This window comes from Rhodotorula paludigena (genome assembly GCF_050403205.1).
Source record: "Rhodotorula paludigena JCM10292 DNA, Rt_paludigena_JCM10292v1_ctg37, whole genome shotgun sequence".
NCBI lineage: Eukaryota > Fungi > Basidiomycota > Microbotryomycetes > Sporidiobolales > Sporidiobolaceae > Rhodotorula > Rhodotorula paludigena.
The window spans coordinates 94,012-113,544 of NW_027481421.1; the positions used below are offsets into that span (position 1 = coordinate 94,012).

The following is a 19,533-nucleotide window of genomic DNA, read 5'->3' on the forward strand; positions in this document are numbered from 1 at the left end:
TAGACAACGAAGCGGAAAGCGAGAGGGAATTAAGCACGTGTTCCCGCGACCAGCGCGGGACCTTCGTCAGTCCTTCACATGGCCATGCCGATGACGCCGACGTTGTACATGCAGCTGACGCGCTCGCCGAGACAGACGATCCCTTCGTCGAGGTCGGCAGAGTCGTACGAAGAGTCGGTCAGGTCGGACGAGTGACTCCCGCTGCGGGAAATCGATGAGTTGTCTGGCCCTGGAGCGGTGTCGACGGCCTTCGCGTCGTGCGCGTGGTCGATCGTCGAGGCCGAGTCGGTCGACCTGTGCCTCGAGCTGCTGCGGCGGCGCGTCGGCGGCATGGCAGACGAGTCGTTGGAAGAGAAGGCCGACGAAATGGACGACGACGACGACAGCTCCTGGTCGCTCACGAGCGAGGCAAGCGTGCGCTCGAGCTCGTCGTCGAGGTCGACGTTGCCCTCGTCCGCCTCGAGTGGCACGTCTGGCATCGCATCAAACGCATCGTCGTCTGACGAGGACCAGTTGCCCGGTCCGCCAGTCCCCGCCTCCGACTGGGGCGCGAGCGACTGGTGCATCACGCTTGGCGACAACGGCTTTGGCGCGAAGGCGAGGAGCGGGTTGCTGCCCGCCTCGTACAGCCTCGAGTACCGTTTCGACGGGTCTCGCGGCGTCGGCGTCGGCGACCGACTGCGCGGCGCATCGACTGACGGTGCCAGGTTCTCCTTGGTCGAGACGGCGGCGCCCATCTCACGCGCGAGCATCGATAGCCGGTTGTGCGACGTCGTGTGCAGCTCGAGAGCGAGTTCGGTGAGCGAGAGCGAGCCCTTGCTGCTGCTCGTCGACGGCTGCGCGGCTTCGTCGTCGTGCGCTGCCGCTGCAGCGGGTGCGGGCGGAGTATGCGGGCGGTTGAGGCGCATGAGCATGTTGTGCAGCGACTCCTCGCAATCGGAAGAGTCCTCGTCGACCGTCTGGTGGCCCACGTTGAGGGTAGACAGAGCTGGATGGAAGTCGGTCCGCAGGACTGAGGCGGGTCGGTAGGGTTTGGTGATGAAGCAGGGCAGCGGCGGCGAAACGGGCGGAGTCGTCGACTCGGCGACTTGCTCCTCCTCCACCTCCTCCTCGACCGACGGAAGGAACGGAGAAGGCGGCGGCGGCGGTGTCACCTGCACCTGCGGGATCGGCGAGTACGTCGCATGCATCGACGTGCGGGGCCGTTCGCTCGCGCGCTTGTTGCTCGCGCGCGTCGAGACCCGGACCATCTTCTTCTCCGGCAGAACCGTCACTTTGGTCTGGCCGTTGATGATCGTGAGCGGGCGCGGTGGAGCGCGGCGTGAAGGTGCAGGGACTGGCGTGCTAGCTCGGTGCAGCGGTGGTGACGGCTGCGGCCGCTGCGGGACGTACTGCAGCGACTGGCGGCGTAGCGGGCGCGAGATGGTCGCCGTCGACTGCTTCGCCTGCTGTGGCGGGGACGGCGGGCAAACGAGCAGCTCGGGGATGTCGCAGGGGCGGAAGGTGGCCGTCGACGCCGTGCTGAGGGAAGGAGAGGGCTCCGATGTAAACGGCTCGCCGAGGATGGGGGAAGGGGCGAGCTGTGGAGACAAGCTCGAAGACGTCGCAGTCGTCGGCGAGAACGCGCCCGCTAGCGGCGGCGAGATGAGCGCCAGCTGCGGCTGCTCGACCGGCTTGTACGCGAAAGTCGCGTCGGCGGGAGGAGACCACAGAGGCGCGGGCGCCTGCAACGGGGCGGATCGCGGCGCCCACGCCGGCTCTGCGTTTGCGGCCTCGACATTGAGCGGCGCCGGACGCGAAGAGGTGCGGCGAGGAAAGGGTCGCGGGCGAGGTACGTCGAGCGGAAGGCGCGGAGAGCTCGCGCCGCTGCCGAGCGAGTCGAGCGAGGGCGACTGCGAAGGCGCCTCCGGCACAGTCGGCGTCCAAGGCTCGGACTCGGGTGCTTCGAGCACGACGAGAGGCGCCGAGGCGTCCGGCTGCTCGCGAGTCGGGCTTGACGGCTGCGCGATGCTAAGCACGCGAGTTCGCCGCCTCGCCTGTTTTGCCAGCCGGGGCGAGGTCTTCTCCGCCGACCGCACGCCCGCCAATTCGCGATTGACCTTCTCCTCGACCTCGGCAAAGACCGACTCCATCGAGATGCCCTCGAAGCGGATCGACGGGATGCGCATCGACGGCGAGAAGCGCCTTGCCGCGCGGGGCGACTCGAGCAGGAGATCCTGAGATTTGGTGCGGCGCATCGAGATGCGGCGAGCAGGCCGGGGCGAGACCTCGTCATCTGCGTCGGCACCTCCGCCAGGCGAGCCGCCGGGTGAAGCGCGCGTTTGCTCAGCACGCTCGACGCGGATTGCCTTCTCGCGCTCGAGATCGAGTGGCGAGCACGGGGACGATGGCTTGATGCTCGAGGTCGAGAAGCGCTTCGGGCGCGGCGGCGTCTCGGGATCCGCAAGCATCGCAGCGACGGCCGACGGCACCGGCGTCGAATTGCGCCGTAAGGGTGTGTTGTACCCGCTCGAGGGCGCGAGACCGTCGTAGATGCTCATGCGCGCCTCGTTCTCGCGCTCGGCAATGTCGGGCAGGGTCGACGGCGGCTCCGCCTTGAGCCCCTTGACGCGCCACATTCGCAAGTGCGACGGCGTGCCATTCTCGCCGGCCGAGTCGCGACCGCTCTCGGGCGACGAAGTGAGCGAGAGCGTTGTTGCCTCAGACCAGTCGCCGTCCTCACTCGAGACGAAGAGGGCAGTCGAGGCGAAGGATGAGGTCGTGCGGATCGTCGACAGCGACGAATTGCTCTGCGGGTGGCCGGGCACATGCTTAGTGATGGCGGCGAAGGAAGGATGCTGTCGCGCCCGTGCAAGCACGTCGGCGGGTGTCGCTGGTGGAGGGGCCGGGAAGCCAAGAGGGAGCGAAGCGGTGGCCTGGAGGACGGGGGAAGCAGGCGGCGCGCCGTCCGCACGCGACGAGCGGCTTAGAGACTCATCGGCGATCTCCTGCTGGTGTGCAACGGCGTGCTTCTTGTCCTGACGCGTCCAGGGAAACGACAAGAGCTTCTTGCCGAGACCGCTCCCGCTCGCCTCCTTCGCTGCGCCGACCGCGCGCGCAGACTGTGCATTCTGGATACCCAGCCCCATGTACTGGTCGAATGCAGCCGCGCTGAAAGGCGACGAGGCCGTCGTCGGAGATGCCGCAGGCCCGACGTAGAACGGGTCCTCGACGGGCGGGACACTTGGTCGTCGCGCTGCGGGCTTCTTGGCGCGCATCGTGGATGCGAGCGGGTATGGGAAGTACGGATGCTCTGGAGAGTCTGCCAAAGACGCGTCAACATGTGTTTGCTTGGCTAGAACTCGCGACAACGTACCCAGTTTTGCGGCGTCGGGGGCGTCGAGCGGCGTGGACACTGATGTTTTCGACAAGTTGAAGACGTCTACGGGTCTGCTACGCGGTCAGGTCAGTATTGCGGCGTCGAGCGAGGGCGGCGTGGGCGGTGCGATGCGCACCTGTCCTGGCTGCGAAGATGCTGCTAGCGAGCCGAGAGGATTGAAGCGTGCGATGCCCGATCCAGCAGGCAAACAAGCGCGACGCGCAACAGTAGCAGCACTTCGTCGGCAGTGAGCGTGTGCAGGAGAAAGCAGCATGCTGGCTTTGCGAGCAACAATCTGGAGATCGCACGCGAGGCGCGTCGGGTCGCGCGAAGGTTTCCAACGGCGAAGAATGCTGATCGAGTGTCCGAGACTGCTGCGCTGCTCGGCCACGCTGCATCTCTTGTCCTCTGCAGATCATCCAGCATGAGTTGCCTTCCCTGCCGTCGCAGCAACTGGGACTGGATGCCGACGAGGAACGGGTCGTCGCGTCTCCGTCGTCACCACCCATACTGTACAGCCTCACCGCCCTGTGCTAGCGGTTATGAGCGCGTTGCAAGTGCCAAGCGAGTGCCCGAGCCGAGCCTCTCGAATCGGTAGGGTCGGGAGGGTCGGGCAGCCCAGGCGGGACAGCACCGGAAGAGGAAGCCGTCCGACGAGAGATGAGCATCGGAGACAGCCCTCGGTGGCCCCGCAATGCTGCGAACGAGCCTTGCAACCTGATCTGCCGGCTCTCGCGGCCACTGGCTGCGGGAGTGCAGTAGGAATCGACCTCATCGAAAGCAAGTGATGAAGAACAGACAATGTGCGCAATCGCGCGCGACAGCTCCCTGAGACGCGTAGGACGTGCAGTAGTGCGCTCTCGACGCTTGCGCAATTCCAGCACGTCTTTCGAGCGAGGTGAAAGCGTGACGAGGGCGGCAAGGAGCCGCTCTGTCAAGGGTTGGTCGCCGTCAACTCCGCTCGATTCGGCTGAGAGCGTGCTCAAGTGCTTGCAGGGTACACGCAGGGTTGCAGCAGAGCGTACCCTTCCTCGTATCGCGGCCCGCCGCCTCTTGAACACGCTCGTCTCCAACCCGCCTCGACGCGTCTCATTCGCCTGACATACGTGCACGAGTGCGTCCAGACCGCTCACACCACTCTTCCGTGTCTGCTGACCTTCAAGCACGCGCGCAGTGCTCGGAGACTCGGCACAGCAGCTCGTGGTCGAGTCGCAGCGTTCCCAGCAGACGCGGACGCTCCTCCCGTACAATACGACAGGCGTGCGCACCGTCATTCGCGAGTCTCACTCGCTCTCGCAGTCCATCACCAACACGGCCGCGCCCTTCGTCGGGTCGCAGGGCGTCGCACCGACCCCCGGCGTCTCTGCCGAGTTGACCGTCTCGGCCCTCGCCCTCAACCGCAACAAGCGCGCGCTTTATGTCTATCACCAGCAGCGCATCGACGTCCTCCGTGACCGCTTCTGGGAGAGCGGCGGCATCCTCAGCGTCGCATTCGGCGCGGATACCGAGACCCGCCGTAACATGACAACTACGGACGAGGCGTTCGCAAAGGGCTACGCCGACCTGTGCCTCGCGTTCAAGACGAGCATCTACGGCTCGAAGCGCGACGACGACGGCGACGAGTCATTCCACTTCGACGATGACGACGACGATGAGCCGGAGCGCATGCTCATGGACGCGGTTGACCTTCTCGGCGGAGGGACCAGCCTCGCCCCGCCAAAGGATCTCATGGTCGATGTGCGCGTCGTGCGCGACGTGGGAGACGTCGAGCTCTTGAGCGGAAACCGCATCAACCTCAAACAGGGCGCGCAGTACCATCTCGCGCGCGAGGACGTCGAGTCGATGATCGTCAAGGGCGACGTCGAGGTCATCGAGTGAAGGAAGAGCGCATCAGATGACTTGCGCGCGTCGTTGGCTCGGCGCAGCCCTGCACATATCGCATCGGAGGGCCGGCGCGAGCGACAAGGTACGCCTGGTCTCCAGCCAGTCACATGGAGTGTTGCGCGTCATTTTCGACTCACACTTCCGGAACAGACTCGCAAGCGATGGACGACCTCGCATGAGGTGTGCCGCTCCTTGCGCTCTCGGATGGCCAAATCGACAACGTCCATCTTCTCTTACTCGAGCCCTTCGCCACGCCCCGCAACCTCGTACGCGGCAAACGGATAGACAATCGAAAGAGGAGGCGAGGCGTATGTCCGCAGTTCCGGAGACGGCGCTGCGCCGACTTGTAACGAGCAGTCGATCGAAGTTCACCGAGTCTGCGCAACACGGATTTCCGTCATCCCCTGGCTTGCTACTGCGAGTCGACGTTCGGCCCAGACACGGAAGCAACGATATGCAGATGCAGATATGCAGTAGATACTCTACGGAAGCCTTCGACAAAATGCAAGCGGAGGCGGAAAAGGCCGTCTCAGGAAGATCCCGAGTTGTCTGCGCACGAGAATGGTCGGCCGCCGACTTCGGCGTAGTCGTCTCGGATGCCCAGTCTGAGGCGAAAGAGCGAAGTCAGTCATGCGAAGAGCAGGGTCCTAATCTCGAAGAAGAGAGCGTACGCAGAGCCGTACGTGCCGCCGACGATGACGAGGGCCTGCGAACACATGGTGGGTCAGAGCTCGAGCTCGTCTTGCGGATGTGTGGCAACGCACGCCGAGGAGGAAGATGACGGCGTTGCCGATCATGCCGGTCGTCAAGCCCAAGGTGCGGGTCTCGCGGCTACGAAAGGCGGTCCAATTGTCCCACATCCACATTGCTCTGTCCGAGGCGGGCAAATGAACTCAGTATAGATCAGGAGAGGGCGGAGCGAGGCGGGGCAGGGGAAGGCAGAGTCGCCAACCTCCCTCGCTGCACAGAGAGGTCAAGAGCTGTTGACGAATGACGGAGACGCACGCTTCGGCATTGAACGACATGGTCGTGCCAAATAGCGCGCCGACCAGGCCCAACAAGCCATTGAAGACGGGAATTGCCGATGCGATAATGTCTGTGGAGCAGACACGAAACCGCGTTAGGTCTTGACTTTACTGCCTCCCAGGCACCTTCCCGACTATGCGACATGCGCAAAGCTTCAGATCAAGGGGAAACTTTAGACGCACAGGAGAAGATAGCGCATCCCGCGCACGATCCAAGCCAGACCATCCAGTGCGTCTTGGTACCGTGAGTGATGTGGCGGGTGCCGCGCAGGGTGCGCATGAAGATGAACTTGGCTGCGAGCTGAGCAGCGGAGTATGGGAAGGAGTGAATACACTCGAAGCACAGCGGTTCGACAAGTCTGCCCATACGCACGTGGATGTAGATAACGGCGCTAAAGATCAATCCTGGCAGTGCAAGACCGTAGCTGCAGAATGAGCAATGTCAGCGAGGCTGACACCTCGTGCTGCCAGTACAGCGCGATTGTGCGTACCCAATGCGCTTGAAGAGAGTGCCGGCGGTCCCGAGTGCCGGCGAAGCGACATACTGGCCCGCGTACCAGTAGACGACCGATCCGATGATAATGTAGAACGAGGTGATGAAGCCTTGAGCCGCATAGATGGCCTTCGGGTAGTCCTCGATGCGACGCATCTCACAGGCCATCGGCAAGCTGCGGTGAGCAAGAGCGGGCGATCAGCAGGAGGTCTCGACTTTTGACCAATAAGCAGACGTACTAGAGCGGCGTAGCGGAGAAGGAAAAGACGAGATTCGAGACGGCGTTCATCGCCTGCGCAAATGTCGGGGATCCGAAGAGCTTGACGTCCAAGTCGATCGGGCCGGTTTGCGGCGCCGCGGCAGGACGACCCCCGACGGCGACGGCGATTGTGACGAGGAGGATGGCAGGCAAGATCGTACAGAGGCCGATCCAAGAGAGCCACTTGAGCTCCTCCAGGCGGCGCATGCACGCGATGGGAAGAGCGATCAGGAAGGAGACGAGGACGAACACCGCCGTGCAAGTGCCGTGCAGAGAAAGGGCGTTGAAAGCTGTCGAAATGGATAGGAGGGCGCCGCCTGCAACAAATGTCTGGAAGAGCCACGTGCAGGCGGCGAAAATGATGGAGCCTGGCAGCCCGAAGGCGACGCGACCGCAATCGGACAGAGAGTAGACATCTGGATGCCGCTGCTTGAAAAGGCCGAGCGAAATGTCCGTCCAGGTCGTGACGCAGGCAACGACGACGAGGCAGATGATGCCGGGCACGAGCCCGAGGGAATCGAAAACGGTGGGAATTGTGACTGCGTCGCAAATCAGGTAAGCCCATCAGTCCGCAAAGCAAGCGCATCGAGGTGCGCGCATCGGTCGGCAACGCGAGTGCGGGAAGCAGGGAATGACCGTCGACTCACGCACGCCAACGCCGAGGTTCGTCTTGATCATCAGAACCGCTGTCCATGTCCACCCCACCCTGTTTCCATGTGAGATCAGCGACGCACGCACTCAGGACGGAAAGCACAGCACGCACGTCTGATAGTGGACCGCGCCCTTCCCCTCCGTCTCCCCGAAGACGTCGTCCACGACATGGCCAGGCTCGCCGCCTTCCTCCAGCGTTGTAGGCGAGTCTCGCTGCATCTCGGCCTGATGCACGTTCTCGTGCTTGTCGCCAAGCTGCGAATTGTGGCCGGTCTTCATCTCGGTAGTGCCCGACATGGCGCGCGAAGCTCGGGCACGTCTCAGGAGCGAGAGGGCGGGCGCTCAGGCAGCAATGTGGCTCAGCCCAGCAGTGCAGCGGCGCGTGTCAGCAAGCCAGCAAGCACGCGGCGAGGGTGCGAGATACAAGGACAGCCGGAGCCCAAAGTTCTTCACCCGTCCAGCTGAGCGCGTTGAGGCGGCAGCGGAGTGTCCGCGTGCCGAAGAGGGGCAACGCTAGAGATGCCCGAGCTTCTGCGGGGGCGATGAGCGAAGTGCCTGCGAAGCGAGGGTGGCGATGAGGGGCCGAGCGGCACTCTTCGGGACTGAGGCCCGGCTCGCAAACGCTTCGAGCAAGCCAGCCTTAGCCAGGGGCGCCAGCTGCTGTGACGTGCCCCACTCGTCCCATGACTTGTAGTCACAGCGATTGACGTGAGATACAATCATAGCCCGCCTCGAGCGGCAAAGGAATGCTGCGCAAGCTGCCACAGCCCGCAGGGAATGACCGGAATCCTGGTTCTCCTCTGCGCCCGTTACACGCAGCGGCAAAGGCCACTGTGGCCCTCCATCTCGCACTTTGTCGCGTCCAGTCGGGGCGAAAGCCCGAGAACCCGGCAGGTAGAGCTAGCGACAATGCGAGGAGGGTGTCGCACAGGTCGCGCGGCTGATGGAGTAGCTCGCTGGCCTTCCCGTCGAGCGCGGGGTGTGCGCTCAAAGCGCCGAGCGGCGGGAGCATGCGGGAAAGGAGGAGGAAGAGGAGAAAGAGAGGTGTCTGGGTCAGCGGTGCCCGTACTGCGCGATTTTCCGCGCCGAACGGATCCTGTGCAGATTGATGTCGACACCATCTGGACGGTGGTGCCTGCTAGAATGCGAAGAGCGGCATCTCTTTCGAGTTTGATGCCATTCTCTGTCTGGACATGCACGCGAAAGCGCCGAGAGGAACGAGACGGCATGATTCTGGACATTCTTGTTAATTCTACGAAGTCTACAAGACAGAGGACGAGCATGGAGGAGATCTAGACAGAGCCCGAGTTGTCGGCGCACGAGAAAGGACGACCACCAGCGGAAGCGTAGTCGTCGCGGATGCCGAGACTAAAATGAGCAAGCGGGTCAGTCCGAGACTTCTGAAGCTGTCGTTCAGAGGCCATACGTACACAGAGCCATAGGTACCGCCGACAATGAGCAGGAGACCGACAAGCACGATGAGCGCGTTGCCGATCATGCCGGCCGTGAGCGCCCAAGTGCGCGTCTCGCGGCGACGGAAGTCGCCCCAGAAGTCCCACATCCACATCGCTCTGCAGGTCGAGAGACAGAGGAGTCAGTTTTGGCCAAGAAAGAGGACGGAAGGGCAGGTGCAGTCGAATGCACAGGTCCCTCCTCTGCTCCGCCCGACCGGACCAACTCGCAGAGGAGCTGGGAGGACAGCTGACAGAAAACGCAGACGTACGCTTCGGCGTTGAAACACATCGTCGTGCCGAAGAGAGCGCCAACGAGGCCGAGCAGGCCGCTGAAGACGGGGATTGCCGACGCGATGATGTCTGAGGCAGAAAGCAGTGTCAGTCCTTGACCGTCCTGACTCACATGCACCGTTACCATCGCGCGATGTGCACGAAAGGGGCAAACGCACAGGAGAAGATTGCGCAACCCGCGCATGATCCGAGCCAGACCATCCAGTGGGTCCTGGTCCCGTGCGTGACGTGGCGAGTGCCGCGGAGCACGCGGAGGAAAATGAACTTGGCGGCGAGGTGGGTGTAGATGATGCCCGAGAAGAGGAGACCGGGAAGGGCGAGACCATAGCTGTGTGTACCGACGAGTGTCAGCGAGGGGGGCTTCGAAAAGCGGGTGTTTCGAGTGTAGCAGGCTCGAATCCGGAGACGGCAGCGCTGTTTGAAAGAGACGACAGCAACGTACCCGATGCGCTTGTAGAGCGTGCCGGCCGTGCCGAGCGCCGGCGAGGCGACATACTGGCCCGCGTACCAGTACACGACGATGCCAATTAGAAGGTAGAAGCCCGTCGTGAAGCCTTGGGCGACGTAGATCGCCTTCGGGTAGTTGCGGATGTTGCGCATCTCGCAAGCAATGGGGAGGCTGCGAGTGGAAGTAAGGTTAGTCGATAATGTGCGGCAGGCGGGTCCCAAACGTGACGTACTAGAGGGGCGTGGCGGCGAAGGAGAAGACCAGGTTCGAGATGGCGTTCATCGCCTCAGCGAATGAGGGGGATGCGAAGAGCTGGACGTCGAGGTCGAGAGGGCCGGTCGGAGGTGCCGATGCGGGACGGCCACCAACGGCAACCGCGATCGTGACAAGCAGGATGGCCGGGACGATTGTCGCCAGACCGATCCAACCCAGGACCTTGAGCTCGTTGAGGCGACGGACGCAGGCGACGGGGAAGATGATGATGAGGGCGACGACGACGAAAATGGCCGTGCATGCGCCGTGCAGCGAGAGGGCGTTGAGAGCGGTCGAGACGGAGAGCATGGCACTCGCGGCGACAAACGTCTGGAAGAGCCAGGTGCAGGCGGCAAAGAGGACGGAGCCGGGAAGGCCGAATCCGACGCGACCGCAGTCCGAGAGCGAGTACACGCTCGGGTGACGCTGCTTGAAGATACCGAGCGAGATATCGGTCCAGGTGGTGACGACGGCAATGACGAGGAGGATGATGATACCGGGAATGAGGCCGAGGGAATGGAACGAAGAGGGGATAGTGAGGACACCGATTCCCAGCTGCGCCTTGACCATCATGATGGCAGACCAGCCCCAGCCGACCCTACTCGAGAACGAGTCAGCCCCACATACGCGCAATGCAGAAGTGTCACGACGAACGTGCGGTAGTTCAGCGTGTCCTTGCCGCCCTGCTCTCCAAAAACGGCATCCTCGACTATGGGCGCTTCGCCGCCCTCCTCCACGGACGGCAGGTCGCGCTGCACCTCGGTCTGATGCGCGAACTCGTCCTTGTCGATATTCGAGTGCTTGGTACTGCCCGAGTCAATGGTCGTGCCCATGTTGGCGAGACGGGGATCGAGGCGGGGTGATTGCTGAACGGCCGGGAAGGAAACCTCCAGAGGTAGATGGGTGACTCGGTCTCAGCGAGACGCGGCGCAAGCAAGAGGCGAGATAGCGAACGGAGCGGAGCGAGCGAGACGAGTGGGAGGGAAGGAGGGAGACAGATACCAGCGGGAGCAGTGGAGCCCGCCTGAAAATCCTCACGCAGTTGAGTGCGCAAACGTCCGTGTTGGCGGAGACGACTAGTGCCAAGAACGAGGGGGACCAGCTGATGAGCCCGAGGCGTGTCGATGCGCCCACCAACGCAGCGAGAAAAGCGAGGGCGACGCGTGGCGGGGCTTTGGCGCGAACGCCCCGCCGTACTCAATCGGGGTGCGGGAGGCCGACATCTGCGGGGCGTCGGGTCTTGGACCCCGACGGCGGGTCGACGCTAAGAGGAAAAGTTGTTCGAGCAAGCGCGGCAACGTCGCATACCCCGGAAAAGGTGCCGGTACAGCAAAGCGTGCGCTCTCTGCAGCAGTAAGGATCAGACCCGGTGTCTGGTGCAGCAGCAAGCGAGTGCAAGGAATCTGCCGCGACGGGAAAATGCGATGGAGAACGTCGGCGAGGGGCGGACGGCGCTGTCGGCCCGTTCAACCCTGCCCGGGAAGACGAAACGCCGCCACAGAGGTGCGCACCCCTGTTCCTGCTGCCCAGGTTGCCGAGCGCCAGTCAGGCTGGTCCCTTCTCGAAGCGAGAGGCTCGGGGTGGGACGAGGCGGATACTGGCGTCGCGTCGCAGGCGGTGGGTACTGGAGAAGGTTGGCGATATTTCTGGCAGCCGAATGTGCAGCCGGAGCCTCGCCAGTGCTGCCCGGTGCGGTGGCGAGTCGACGATAAGAGGGGCCTGGCGAGGGGAGTGGGGAACCGCGCGAGATTGGACGAGGTTGACTGTAGCCGGGACGGACGAAGATTGCAGGGCTTGTGCGAGACGCTGCAATACCACACAGGCGGCTGCAGAGCCGACGGTGCGAGAAGAGGCCGACAAACGATTCCGGCGCAAGTCGCGCAGGTTGGTGAGGGTGCGAGAGTAGACCTCCCCGTGCGCGAGGCGGCCCGCGTCGCCAGTCTGCACAGCGTGCATGACGATCAGATGCAGACGCGGGTAAGGAAGGAGGGAAAGAGCTCGTCGCAGCCAGACACGGCCGAGACGGAGGGACCGCTCTCCGGGACGCAACCGGGACGCAAGGATCCCGGTCGAGGTGCACATAGTAGCACGATGCTCCGAGGACAGACTTGCATGACACATGAACGAGAAGAAGGAGCGCTACGACAGGCAGGTGGACAAGAGGGAGAAGAAAGCTACAACGAGTGGAAGGGAAGGAAGGGCGAGAGCGAGACGACCTGCGTCGTCACTCGAGGAAACATGCGAGTATGTACAGCAACACTGCGAAGGGAAAGGAAAGGCAAGCGAGAAGGCAGAGGCAAGGAGGGACGAGCGAGTTGAAGGTATGACACAGAAGAGGGGTCGATGCAGGCGCTTTCCGCCCCAACTCGTCATGGCGAAGGGCGTGGAATGGCGATGAGTGAGTACTGATGCGCAGGCAAGTGTCTGTTGGTCGGTCCGAGTCGTGAGGGAAGCGCCGCCCTTTCAGCAGGCGATTCCAATCTGCTGCGGCGCGATGTGCGCCGGGACGACGCTGGGAGCGCCGAGGCGCGCGAGAGATCTGGGCGGGCGAGGAGGGCGTGCAGGAGATGGGGGAGAGAAAGCGGAGGATCTCGTCGTCGAGGGCGAGTCTGTCTGAGATGGGAAGGGCGAGTCCGGGTTGACGACCTGCGCGAATGTGGATGGTCAGCCTCAATCGCCGCCGGCTCAGCGAGAGGAGAACAGACGCACGACAAGCTTGCCGCGCTCCATCTCGCACTCTAGGCGATCCTCCATCGCCATCCACTCTTTGCGCGTCGGCGGAAGCGGCGCTCCCGTCCATTCAGGCGCCGCGCCGATGTCGTGCAGCCCAAGCACCATGCCGCCTTCCGAAGCCGAGCGCTGGTGCCGCCTTCCGCATGTCCCTGCAGCCGATTGGGCAAAGAGTCCCTGCGCCTGCGCCTGGGCACGCACGAAGCTGGACGACGGCGAGAGTGGGGGGTGCGACGTCGAGACCGCGGCCGAGGAAGGTGCCAGCTCGTACGCGTGCGCATCCTCGCTGAGCGTACGCGTGCGCGTTGACGAAGGCGGCAGCTCGAAAGAGACGAGCGACGCGCGACGAGGCTGATCCGGCGCTGCGGCCTCGGCATCGTGCTGCGAGGGCAGGAGCGGCTGCTCGCTCGTGCTCAGACCCGTACAGCGCGACGCCGACGAGTCGGTAAACTCGCTCGAGGACGCGCCGGCGCCGGGTTTCGGCGGGACGCTCAGTCCGCCACCGGTCGCGGAGCTGCGGCTCGCGTTGCGCTCCAAGGGCGTGAGCACGAGAGGTGGCATCGACGCGCGTCGACTCATCGCTACGGCGTCGAAGGGAGTGGGCGAGGAGAACACGGTCGTTGTGGCGCTCATGGGCGGACCGTAAGACACGCTGGCGCGGGAGAAGGAGAGACGGCGCAGTGTCTTGCGCGGCTGGAGCGAGTGGCGCCGCTTACTGGGCGAGCTGGAAGACGAGCTCGTCGAGTGCACGGTGTTTGAGCGCGCAAGAGTCGGCAAGCCGAAGGTGGATGACTTGGTCGGTGAGGGAGGGTAGAGAGGCGGCGGCGGCGTGAAGACCTTGATCGGCTGATGCTCGAGGGTCGGCCGACGGCGTGGCGTAGTGGGCGAAGGAGGGAGCCTAAGCGGTGTAGCCTCGACCGGGGTAGGCGTGATGGCGGAGAAGGGCTGGATCGGGTGAAGTCGAGGCGAGCGAGGAGGGAGGAAGGGAGGGGCGGTCGCTTGGTCGACGTCATTCAGCGTCGGGTCGAGCATGCGCATGCCCAGGTTGAACAGGCCGAGCGCTGCACCGAGTGGCTCGACCCCCGGCAAGTTGCACCCGTACAGAGTCTCGTCGACGTCGGCCTTCTCAAGCAATGTGATTTTGCCCGGACCCTCGTCGTCGCTCTCCTCGCCGACCCCGAACGCCGCCTTGTTGCGGTGACACTTGCGCGGACTTGGCGTGGCGGGCTGGATCGTCTGCCTCCTTCGACTGGTAAGCACGCGATGGCCCGTCGCGTCGACTCGGGTGGCGATCGTGAGCGAGAGCGAAATGGACGAGGCGGTCGAGATGTTGCTCGTAGTGGGTGACAGGGACGAGAGCGAGGTGCTCGACGGGAGCGAAGGCGACGGGTGGAACGAAGGCGACGGGTGGAACAAGTCGTTTGGCTCGTCGAGGCCGGACGATGAGGGGGAGGAGCGCACGGATCGTTGGCGGCGACGCGGACTTGCAACATTCGTTGAAATGCGCGGAGTGGGTCTGATCGGAGGAGCCGCGCCCGCAGGCGGGAGCGGCGTCGAGACGGTTGGCGGAAGCGAGTCCACGCGAGGAGGAAGAGCGCGCGGCGGCGACACGGGCGGCGCGCCCGACTCGTCGGACGACTCACGACCGCTCAGCTCGTCAGACAGCACCACCTCGACCCACTCCCACGATCCGAGCTGGCCCTCCGTGAGCTCGTCGAGAGTCCAGCAGAAGACGTCTACGACGGCGTCATCCGCCCGTGACCTGCTGGCCGCATCACAGCCCTCGATGGCAGCGTAGCCCGCTTTGATGGGGCATGCCCTGAGCTTGGAAGGCGAGGCAGCGGTGACTCGGGGCAGACTGGGAAGGCTGAGGGGTCCGTCAGCGCGAAAGGGCGATGTTGGGCATTCGGAGGCGGAAGCGGGCGGTCGGAGGTTGTGTGTCGAGCGAAGTCGACGTAGAGGGCTGGCGAAGGAGGGCATGGCCGCCTGCGGACGAGATCTCGAAGCTGAGTCTGCGGAGACGTCGAAGGAGATCAGTGGGAGGTGCAGAGGGCCGGAGGGCCTGAAGGGGCGGACCTCTCCGTAGCCTTGGAACGTTTACTCGGCCTCCTCCGAGCGAGCTGGCGGGTGCGCTCGAGTGACCTGGGCAGAGAGAAGGAAGGAAGAAAGAGGTGAGCGTCCCGTCGTCGACCCGTTTCTCCGAGCTGCTGCGCTCGTCCCGCGGCGTGATCGAAGCTGGCGGAGGGTAGGCAGGTGCACGCACCTTGCTCGGGATGTGCTCCAAAACCAGCCAGAGAGCAGTGAGAGTCGACGAGCGGGCGATGTTTGCTGAAGTAGTGGCTGTTGTGGGGCCGAAGCGGGAGAGTGCCGCAAGGGGCGGAGGGTCTGGCCAGGCCGCGCAGCTGACCGTGTGCTACGTGCAGTCGCACAGCAAGAGGACGAGCCAGACCGCGCTCGCGCTCGACGGTGCTTGCTGCCAACGTTCCTCGCACGCGCGAGATGCGCCTGACGAGCCGACTGCGCACACCGACCAGCACTTGTCGACCTCTGATCGTTGAGCCAGCGCCAGTAGCACCGGCTCTGTACTCTCTACCGAACCTGCGCATTCGTCACTCGCCTCGTCGATGCGGCCAACCCCCGAACCAGAGCCTCGAAGCGGCGCTTGCAAGCCGAGATGCGGCTCGCGTCGATCTGGGCACGGCATGGATCGCCAGGGCCCCCTTCCGAGCGAGACAACGCTGTCTTGCTTGGTCTCGAAGGGCAGCACCTATGCAGCACTCCAGCGCAAGTTTCCAGGAGGGCGAGTATACAGTCGTTGCGGGTCGTGAGGGGCAAGGCATAGAGGTGTTCTCGGGCGAAGCGTCGAGAGAGATAGAGAAAGAGAGCACATAGAGGGAGGGGCGATGGGAGACAATACAGTGGCGTAGACTCGACTTTTCGAGCGAACGAGAGGCGCTGCTGGCGCGGGTCTCAGACCCCTGTCGTCCTTAGGCGAGCGCCCCAATGCCGAGCCCGGCAGCCAACGCGGTTGCCAGCATCCCGACGATGGCTCCCGGGTGCAGAGCCGGAGCGGAATTGTCGCCGTCGCCCTGGTTCTCGCCCTGTTCACGTGCCACTTGCGAATCAGCAGACATGCTGCGAAGGAGAATTCCAGCTGCTCGTGACTGCTGGAGCCTCCCGAAAGTGTAGTGGAGATTGGAGACGCACCGAGGCGCCCGTGGTGCCCGTGGCCGTAGGGGACGAGCTGGTGCCGGACGACGACGAGAAGGAAGTCGCGCTCGCGACCTGGCTCGACACTTCCGAAGCGATCTCCGACGAGCTGCATGCGCCGAAACAATCTATCATGATTGCTCCTCGTGTGAGGAGTGACAAGCAAGTGAGAAGGAGCGTACCGGCTGGCGAGCTCATCGCTGAGGCGCGACGAAACGGATTCGAGGCTGGACAGCACTTCGGCCGAAGCGCTCGACAGCGCGCCTACCTCCGTCGCGGTAATGGCAGTCGCAAGGATCGACGAGGCTTCGGAAGTGGCTTCGGCGAAGGCGGACGAGGCGGACGAGGCGAGGTCAGAGAGGGTCGAAGACGCCTCACCGGCAATGGCTGTCGTGGTGATGGCAGAGTTGGTCAGTCAAGGTTATGCGCAGATGTACACAGTCAGAGCGCCTGTTTCGGGATCAAGCTGAAACACGCGTACACGTCGCCGTTGCTTGGGCAGAGCAGACTTGCGAGAAGAGGCTCTGGCCAGTCGAGCTGTCTTGGTCGTTCTATGCGTGAAAGGCATCGATCAGCACTGTGGGGCGGTCTCAAAGTCATGACGAGTCTGTCTACGTACGCAGTTGTCGCTGAGGCAGGTTTGGAAAGCCTGGACGAAGGTTCCGCTCGCACAGAGGGCGGCCAGGTCGGTATTGCCGACGCCGGGCACGAGCCAGCTAGCCTCGCTCAGCTTGGCGTTGTAGCAAGTCGTGACGCAGGACGGAAGGTCGCCGGGGAGAGAAGCCTGACCGCGCGAGACGGCGGTGAGAGCGAGGAAGGAGAGAGCGAGACGGGTGGCCATCGTGCGGCGGGAAGCTGCGCAGAGCCGCATTGCGGTTCAGTCTCGGCAGGTCTGAGGAAGATCAGGCTAGACACACCTGGTCGTCTGGAGCTTGGGGATGAAGGAAGAGCCAGAAAAGGATAAAGAGGAGCGGGAAGGCAGAGCGACGAACAGCAAGACCAAAAGCAGGACAACTCGAAGCTGCGCTCGAAGCGACTGACGCATTAGTAATAGCCTCGTGCTCCGGCAGCTGCGTACCGGAGGCCAATCGTGACGCGGCTTCGTGGAAGCAGCGGTTAGGAGAGGTGAGCGAGCAGGCTCGAGCGACCCGACTACGCCGCAGCTGAGCGCTTGGCCGCTGAGAGCAGCTCGAGCGGGTGACGTTTGCGCATGCGGTATGGCTGTGTCGGTCTGTGGGCCGTCACCGACGACTGGTCCTCGTGCCGGCGTCTGGCGTGGACGGCGGGGTTCGGGCGGGAACCTGACGCGACACTTTTGTTGGACACCAGGGACCGGCAGACAGGATCTGCAGTGCTGCTCAACGTGCTCCTGTTGCGGTCGCGGCTACTGGACCTCGTGCTCGTCGATGTCGGCGTTGACTGATGAGAAGTGGAGGTGGGGCGGTGCAGGAGCAGCGACGATGGGGCGGGGAGGGCTCAGAGCACGTTCACGGTTTGACTGCGTCAGCGAGAGCTGCTGAGCCTATACATACATAGGCTCTCCTGTGAGTCAAGCCGCGAGTCAGTCAATCCAACGTTCGGCTCTGCGGGGCCGACCATGCGGTGTCGCGGGTATCGCTCCCTTCACTTCCTGCTTCCCTCTTGCTGCTGCCAAGATGGCTGTAGTATCGCCAGCTGGGCCTGCGGACCTGCCGCGCATTGCTGCTGTCTCGTGGGCGGCTTTCGAGAACTCGCTCATCCACCAACGCATCTTCCGCGACGTGTCGAAGGAGGCGCACGGCGCTCAGACCGTTGCACGCCTCCAGAGGGCCCTCGACAGCAATCACCAAGCAGTCTACAAGGCGGTTGTCGGCGACGAGATCGTCGCATTCGCCCTGTGGGAGCTTCCGCATCCCTACGAGGAGCCGACAGAGTCGCCTGAGGAGGCTCAGACGAAGGAGGAGAAGCGCTATCCTGCGGGAACAATTCTCGAGCTTGCGAGGGACCTCTTCGGCCAGCTGGATCTGGGGATCAAGGAGCCGCACTACCGTCCGTTCCCCTCAACTTTCTCGCAACCCGACCTTTGCGCTCATTCTCCGAGTTGGCAGATCTGCAACTGCTTGGGACGGATCCGCGCTTCCAACGGACGGGTGCCGGCTCGGCGCTGCTGCGGTGGGGATGCATGAGGGCGGATGATGACGGCGTAGACGTCTACCTCGAATCGTCAGCCGGTGCGTCAGGGTCGCTTCTGCGTTGTGCCACCCTGCTGAGCGTCCCATTTAACGCAGTCGGCATCCCACTGTACCGCCGAGCGCAATTCGAAATGTTTGGCGAGCCCATCAAAGCGAAGGCGGATCCGGACCTCATTGTGCGTCCCGCCCTGTTGCTCGAGACGTCTCTGCTCACTTGCCCTTCGGCAGCTTTGGCCTATGCGCCGACCGGCTCTCACTTTCCATCCGGTCAACCTCGTCGACCTGCCCTACCTTGCCCCGCTGCATAATCGCGCTTTCGGCCCGACGGCCGTCATGCAGTACGCCTACTCCGATGTCACGCCGGAAGCCGGCGAATCCTTCTTCATCCAGCGCTTTGGCGTCTTCATTCACAAGCGCGACCAGGAGGGCGAGCGCATTGTGCTCACGTGCGCCAAGCGCGGCGAGCGCTACGTCGGCCTGGCGTTTTCGCACTACGAGCCAGAGGAGAAGGACCGCACAAACAGCGGCGAGAAGCGCTTCTGGCCCGAAGGCGCAAACGTGGAGCGTGCGCTAGAGTTCCTCGCCGGAACACTCGACGAGCACAAGAAGAAGGTGCCTTTCGCGCACTGGTGTGAGTTTTCTCGCCTCGCGAGTCTGGTCAACCCTGAACTCATACACAGACCTCCCACAGCGCTCAGCATCCTGTCGGTACTGCCCGAGGATCAGGGAAGCGGCATCGGCCGCAGGCTCGTCGAGCAACTCTTCCAAATCGCTAAGCGCGACGGTGTGCCGGTGACGTTAGAATCCACCGAATGTGCGTGTGCTTTCCGTTGTGGTCGTCGCTGCTACTGACGTGCCCGAATCGCAGTCGGTCGGCCGCTGTACGAGCGCATGGGCTTTAAGCATTTCGCCGACATTCTCGTTGCGAAGGAGGACAAGGAAGTCAAGGTACGCGACCTTCTCCCCTCCAGTGCCTCGCCCTGCTGACTCGCTCGATACGCAGCTGTGGCCCATGATCTACGAGCATCCGCAAGAGTAGACATCTGCACGGCAACTCGCATTCGCACGATGGGCCTTCCCAACCACACATTTCTTTGCCCGTTTCGCTTCGTCCCTCGCTTTTCACGCTACCGGGGCAGTCTCACAAGCTTTCTTGAGTTTGCCGCTGCTCCTGCATGGCCTTGCAACCGGCTCTGACCACATATGCTGCTGATCGCCGTTCGCCGGCCTGTATGCGCTCCTGACCAGGCGCGAGTCCGCGCAGCTTTCCGACCAAGTGCATGCGCTAGGCGACGGTTCGAGTGCCA

The 19,533-nt window shown here is 63.5% G+C and overlaps 7 protein-coding genes across 7 annotated transcripts; 2 read left to right on the forward strand and 5 right to left on the reverse strand.

The window, feature by feature from the left end:
* Positions 1-74: 74 nt before the first annotated feature.
* JCM10292_000294 (uncharacterized protein) lies at positions 75-3,257 on the reverse strand (the record flags this gene model as incomplete). Its single annotated transcript, XM_076650557.1, has 1 exon — positions 75-3,257. The coding sequence occupies one exon, from the start codon at positions 3,255-3,257 to the stop codon at positions 75-77; it is 3,183 nt and encodes a 1,060-aa protein (XP_076503889.1).
* Positions 3,258-4,145: 888 nt separating this feature from the next.
* Positions 4,146-5,236, forward strand: PSF1 (DNA replication protein PSF1; the record flags this gene model as incomplete). Its single annotated transcript, XM_076650558.1, has 2 exons — positions 4,146-4,161; positions 4,533-5,236. 2 exons carry the CDS (start codon positions 4,146-4,148, stop codon positions 5,234-5,236), a joined length of 720 nt encoding a protein of 239 aa, XP_076503890.1.
* A 535-nt stretch (positions 5,237-5,771) lies between these two features.
* Positions 5,772-7,967, reverse strand: JCM10292_000296 (uncharacterized protein; the record flags this gene model as incomplete). Its single annotated transcript, XM_076650559.1, has 11 exons — positions 5,772-5,847; positions 5,914-5,948; positions 6,007-6,073; positions 6,248-6,338; positions 6,394-6,401; positions 6,477-6,568; positions 6,641-6,692; positions 6,759-6,935; positions 7,000-7,558; positions 7,667-7,725; positions 7,783-7,967. 11 exons carry the CDS (start codon positions 7,965-7,967, stop codon positions 5,772-5,774), a joined length of 1,401 nt encoding a protein of 466 aa, XP_076503891.1.
* A 995-nt stretch (positions 7,968-8,962) lies between these two features.
* Positions 8,963-10,948, reverse strand: JCM10292_000297 (uncharacterized protein; the record flags this gene model as incomplete). The annotated part of the gene is made up of 7 exons (XM_076650560.1): positions 8,963-9,038; positions 9,101-9,241; positions 9,394-9,484; positions 9,574-9,743; positions 9,858-10,034; positions 10,096-10,713; positions 10,770-10,948. The coding sequence occupies 7 exons, from the start codon at positions 10,946-10,948 to the stop codon at positions 8,963-8,965; spliced, it is 1,452 nt and encodes a 483-aa protein (XP_076503892.1).
* Positions 10,949-12,800: 1,852 nt separating this feature from the next.
* Positions 12,801-14,825, reverse strand: JCM10292_000298 (uncharacterized protein; the record flags this gene model as incomplete). The annotated part of the gene is made up of 1 exon (XM_076650561.1): positions 12,801-14,825. One exon carries the CDS (start codon positions 14,823-14,825, stop codon positions 12,801-12,803), a length of 2,025 nt encoding a protein of 674 aa, XP_076503893.1.
* A 1,007-nt stretch (positions 14,826-15,832) lies between these two features.
* On the reverse strand, positions 15,833-16,896 carry JCM10292_000299 (CFEM domain-containing protein; the record flags this gene model as incomplete). Its single annotated transcript, XM_076650562.1, has 5 exons — positions 15,833-15,946; positions 16,053-16,164; positions 16,238-16,442; positions 16,537-16,606; positions 16,675-16,896. 5 exons carry the CDS (start codon positions 16,894-16,896, stop codon positions 15,833-15,835), a joined length of 723 nt encoding a protein of 240 aa, XP_076503894.1.
* Positions 16,897-17,710: 814 nt separating this feature from the next.
* JCM10292_000300 (GNAT family N-acetyltransferase) lies at positions 17,711-19,265 on the forward strand (the record flags this gene model as incomplete). The annotated part of the gene is made up of 7 exons (XM_076650563.1): positions 17,711-18,083; positions 18,143-18,265; positions 18,323-18,402; positions 18,455-18,857; positions 18,918-19,040; positions 19,095-19,174; positions 19,230-19,265. 7 exons carry the CDS (start codon positions 17,711-17,713, stop codon positions 19,263-19,265), a joined length of 1,218 nt encoding a protein of 405 aa, XP_076503895.1.
* Positions 19,266-19,533: the final 268 nt, after the last annotated feature.